The 4,293-nt window shown below is 51.2% G+C and overlaps 1 protein-coding gene across 2 annotated transcripts; it reads left to right on the plus strand.

The window, feature by feature from the left end:
• The first annotated feature begins 12 nt into the window (after window positions 1–12).
• On the plus strand, window positions 13–4,065 carry LOC106970107 (mitochondrial chaperone BCS1). 2 transcript variants are annotated; one of them, XM_015066672.3, is made up of 8 exons: window positions 13–118; window positions 1,332–1,699; window positions 1,803–1,942; window positions 2,143–2,337; window positions 2,600–2,663; window positions 2,902–3,071; window positions 3,301–3,418; window positions 3,565–4,065. In XM_015066672.3, exons 2-8 carry the CDS (start codon window positions 1,380–1,382, stop codon window positions 3,815–3,817), a joined length of 1,260 nt encoding a protein of 419 aa, XP_014922158.1. In that variant the 5' UTR covers window positions 13–118; window positions 1,332–1,379; the 3' UTR covers window positions 3,818–4,065. The 2 variants fall into 2 exon arrangements, with proteins under 2 accessions (XP_014922158.1, XP_014922159.1); XM_015066673.3 differs by having other exon boundaries at window positions 96–175.
• Window positions 4,066–4,293: the final 228 nt, after the last annotated feature.

Raw genomic sequence — 4,293 nt, forward strand, 5'->3', positions numbered from 1 at the left:
GCCCGCTAGGTGGGTGTGGCGGGAAGTAGGTGAAGGAACGCCGGGGCGGGCCGAGCGGCGCGTCCCTGGAGTGCCGGGGGCTGAAACCATCGAGAGGGAGGGCCAGAGAGTCATGGCGGTAAGGGGGCGGAGTGAGGGGTTACTCCGAGCCACGCTGCTGGGGGCGCGAGCTGGGGTGTGGAAAGGGTTCGGGAAGGGACTTCTGGGCGTCAGACAAGGGACGGGAGGGGGAAGGGCTTTGTCTGTGGCCTTCCACGCATAAGTATTTTGGCATTCTGGATTCTACTCTGAGCCTCAGCCGTGGTCTCGGCTGTCAGTTCACCGTCCCGCGTGCCTCGCGCACAGCAAAGTGGCAGGGGTCGGGAAGGTGTGCTAGAAACGATGTGACTTCCAATCCCTCGGGACCTTACAATCTAAAATTAGACTGGGTCACGTTTTATTGGGGGAGAATTCGGGGAAAATGTCCGTGGAGGAAGCAGCAAATGGACAGGTGTTAAATTGGGGGAGAAGGAAGAGTCAATTAGAATGGGGATTCCGAGTAGAGAAGACCTGCCTGAGCAGAATTATACAACAGAGATGATTAGGCGCTAAGCAATGAAAGATAGGTAGGCCCTGTGTTGTGAAGGATTTTGAGTACCAGGCAGAGGAGTTTTTACCTAATTCAGGGATCTGTTCAGAACAAGCCATTGGATTGAAGCAGACTGTATGAAGAAAGATCTGGATCCCTGTGTAGCAATTTGGTACGCCAAAGCCAGAGGTGGAGGCCCATTAAGATGACATTTTAAGAACTAAAATTAATTTTAAAGAGACAGTTTAGTCGTGAGGCAATAAAGGGCTAACTAAACAGGATATTAGGAATTGAGCATGTAAAGGAGAGGATATTTGAAGGGTATTACTCATGGTGGTAAGGCATGGGGTTACTGACAGGTCAGTGGAAGAGAGTAGCTTCATCCTCTGTTAACTCTGGGCAGTGGGCCCCTTTCTATCTCAGCTAGTCCCAGGGACCACAAAAATTCTGCCCATTATCCTGATGAGAAGATGGTTACATTGTTCTCTCATGTTAAGGAATCTTTAGACCTCGTCCTCTGGCAGGAAATTGAACTATGAACAGGATAATGAAGGGCAAAATGGGAAGAGGGGCCTGAAGTCTCAGCCCTTGCATTGCAGCAGGACCTCCATCCCACAAAGGGAGGATATGGAAACACACAGTAGAACTGACCTGTCCTTCCTGCACCTGGCCTCTGTGGGAAGAAGGGATGAGGGTGACGGAATTGCAGAGTCCTTTCTAAACTAATCTGCTTTGTCCCATCTCCACTGCTCTCCACCCCCAGGTTTGAAAATGCGTCAGAGCCTGTAAGGTTCAGTGTTTCCCTCTCAAGATGCCCCTTTCAGACTTTATTCTGGCCCTGAAGGACAATCCCTACTTTGGGGCTGGATTTGGGCTTGTGGGTGTGGGCACAGCCCTGGCCCTGGCCCGGAAGGGTGCCCAGCTGGGCTTGGTGGCATTCCGGCGCCATTACATGATCACACTGGAAGTCCCTGCTCGAGACCGAAGCTATGCCTGGTTGCTTAGCTGGCTCACCCGCCACAGTACCCGTACTCAGCATCTCAGTGTTGAGACTTCATACCTTCAGCATGAGAGTGGGCGCATCTCCACTAAGTTTGAATTTGTCCCCAGCCCTGGAAACCACTTTATCTGGTAAGGTTGGGAGCCAGGGAGGGCTCTAAGAGTAGAAAGGAGAATGAGAGGAGCTGGATTTGACCCCCCATTCATTCACCTCATTGTGACCATTTTTATTCAGGTACCAAGGGAAATGGATCCGAGTGGAACGAAGCCGAGAGATGCAGATGATAGACCTGCAGACAGGGACTCCTTGGGAATCTGTCACCTTCACAGCTCTGGGCACTGACCGAAAGGTTTTCTTCAACATCCTGGAGGAAGGTGTGGGATAGCACGGGCTGCCTTTATGGGGAGGGGGGAGGGGGGGCAAGTTGCAAGAATAGGGGCATATGACGTCAGAGGAAGAGAAGCTTGGAGAGGAGGATCTTAGCCCATGAGACCAGAGGGAAGCTGTCTTGGCACAGGTCTGCCTAATAGCATGGCAAAGACGAATTACTGGCTTTGTCTTATTTCCCCCTTAGCTCGAGAGCTAGCCTTGCAGCAGGAGGAAGGGAAGACAGTGATGTACACAGCCATGGGCTCTGAATGGCGCCCTTTTGGCTATCCACGCCGACGGCGGCCACTGAGTTCTGTGGTTCTAGAACAGGGTCTGGCTAACCGAATTGTCCGAGACATCCGGGAATTCATCGATAACCCCAAGTGGTACACTGACAGAGGTGAGAAGCCGCTGGGGTCTTGGCCAGGCTGTTTTTGATGTGGTGCTATAGTAAGGGAAAACAGGCTGGTCTCTGTGGTCATATGGGATGAATATGAAGCTCTAGCTTAATTCCCAGAGATGAAAGTTGGCCCCTAGGGTTAATTTCTTCCAGTACTGAGGTCATCAGGCCACTAGGGGGCAGGGTTGGTAATGAATGTGGACATTTGAAGTAGAGTACTTGAATTCATTTTAGGCCCTGATCATCTTGGCTGTATTCCTAGGCATTCCCTACAGACGTGGCTACCTGCTTTATGGGCCCCCTGGTTGTGGAAAAAGCAGTTTTATGTGAGTAGGGTCACATTTTCTCTTAATCATTAAACTGGAGAAAAACTGAGCTGTGGGGTTGGAAAGGGAATTAAATGTGGAGACCCGAGAACATGATACATGTAGGACATGAGATGTCTTAAGATGGGGTGATAGAAGGGCTGGGTCTCTGAGACCCCACCCGTTATGGGGAGGACAAGTATTTGGGCCCAAGGACTGATTCCGGGTTGCCTGCCTGCTGTCATCCTGTCCTCCATAGCACAGCCCTGGCTGGGGAACTGGAGCACAGCATCTGCCTGCTGAGTCTCACGGACTCCAGCCTCTCCGATGACCGGCTCAACCACCTGCTGAGCGTGGCCCCGCAGCAGAGCCTGGTGCTCCTGGAAGATGTGGATGCAGCCTTTCTTAGCCGGGACCTAGCTGCAGAGAGTAAGTGAGGGGAGCTGAGGAAATGGGGAGCATTTCTAAGTGACGGTAAATGAGGTACAGGAGTGAGGAGCAGTGGAAGAAAGTGGAAATCCAGAGGACTGATGGAGGACGCCTGAGTTGGCAACGAGAGTTCACAAGAGTCACTGATAAGTAGGGGAACGTGGTGGGGAGTAGAAGGTTTAAGTAGGGTTATGATCATCCACGTCTCTTTATCTCTGCCTTCCTCTAGACCCAGTCAAGTACCAAGGTCTAGGTCGTCTCACCTTCAGTGGACTGCTCAATGCCTTGGATGGTGTGGCTTCCACTGAGGCACGCATTGTGTTCATGACCACCAACCATGTTGACAGGTAAGAAGGGATGGGGCAATCTGAGACTGTGAGGCAGGACTCCCTGCCCCCTCGGTGCCTTGGGAGATCAGGAGGTTCAGAGAAACCATCATTTTAGGGGGTAGCAGTGGTACTTGGGCCTGTGATCCTGCTTTTGCTGCTCTTAGGCTGGACCCTGCACTGATCCGCCCTGGACGAGTAGACATGAAGGAGTATGTGGGCTACTGCTCACACTGGCAGCTGACTCAGATGTTCCAGAGGTTCTATCCAGGGCAAGCACCTTCCCTGGCCGAGGCCTTTGCAGAACACGTCCTTCAAGTTACAACTCAGATCAGTCCTGCCCAGGTCCAGGGCTACTTCATGCTGTATAAAAATGACCCTGCAGGGGCAGTTCATAATGCCGAGTCTCTGAGGACGTGACAGGCTGGCCATGCTCAGCTCTTCTCTAGCTCAATAAACACCTGCCACACCGCTCTGGTCTCTGACCCCCTTCCTACCTCCCTGTATTGGTACTTGAATAAAAAGCAAGGACCTTCAGGCATCCAGCATACACAAGTGTTGGGGCATAAGCTAGGGCAAAGCAGAAAGAAAAGATACTATGGCAATCAGGGAAGTAGAGTCTTCCGTTTAAAAGGCATTCAATTAAAAAGAATGCATATGCATAAAAATGTGTGTGTGTGTGTGTACATAGTATATGTATATTATGTTCCCATATATTCTGCTTAAATGCTGGCTGGCTTCTACTAGTTTTCCTGAAACTCACACTAGCAGAGACATCAGACCTGCCTTTACTCAGACCCTGATCTCTTGGGAAAACAGACTTTAGAGCAAAGTGAGGGCTATTCTGCCACACTCCAGTCTTGCCAGGAAGTCAGAAAAAGCCATACTGCACAAGC

This window comes from Acinonyx jubatus, chromosome C1, assembly GCF_027475565.1.
Source record: "Acinonyx jubatus isolate Ajub_Pintada_27869175 chromosome C1, VMU_Ajub_asm_v1.0, whole genome shotgun sequence".
Classification (NCBI taxonomy): domain Eukaryota; kingdom Metazoa; phylum Chordata; class Mammalia; order Carnivora; family Felidae; genus Acinonyx; species Acinonyx jubatus.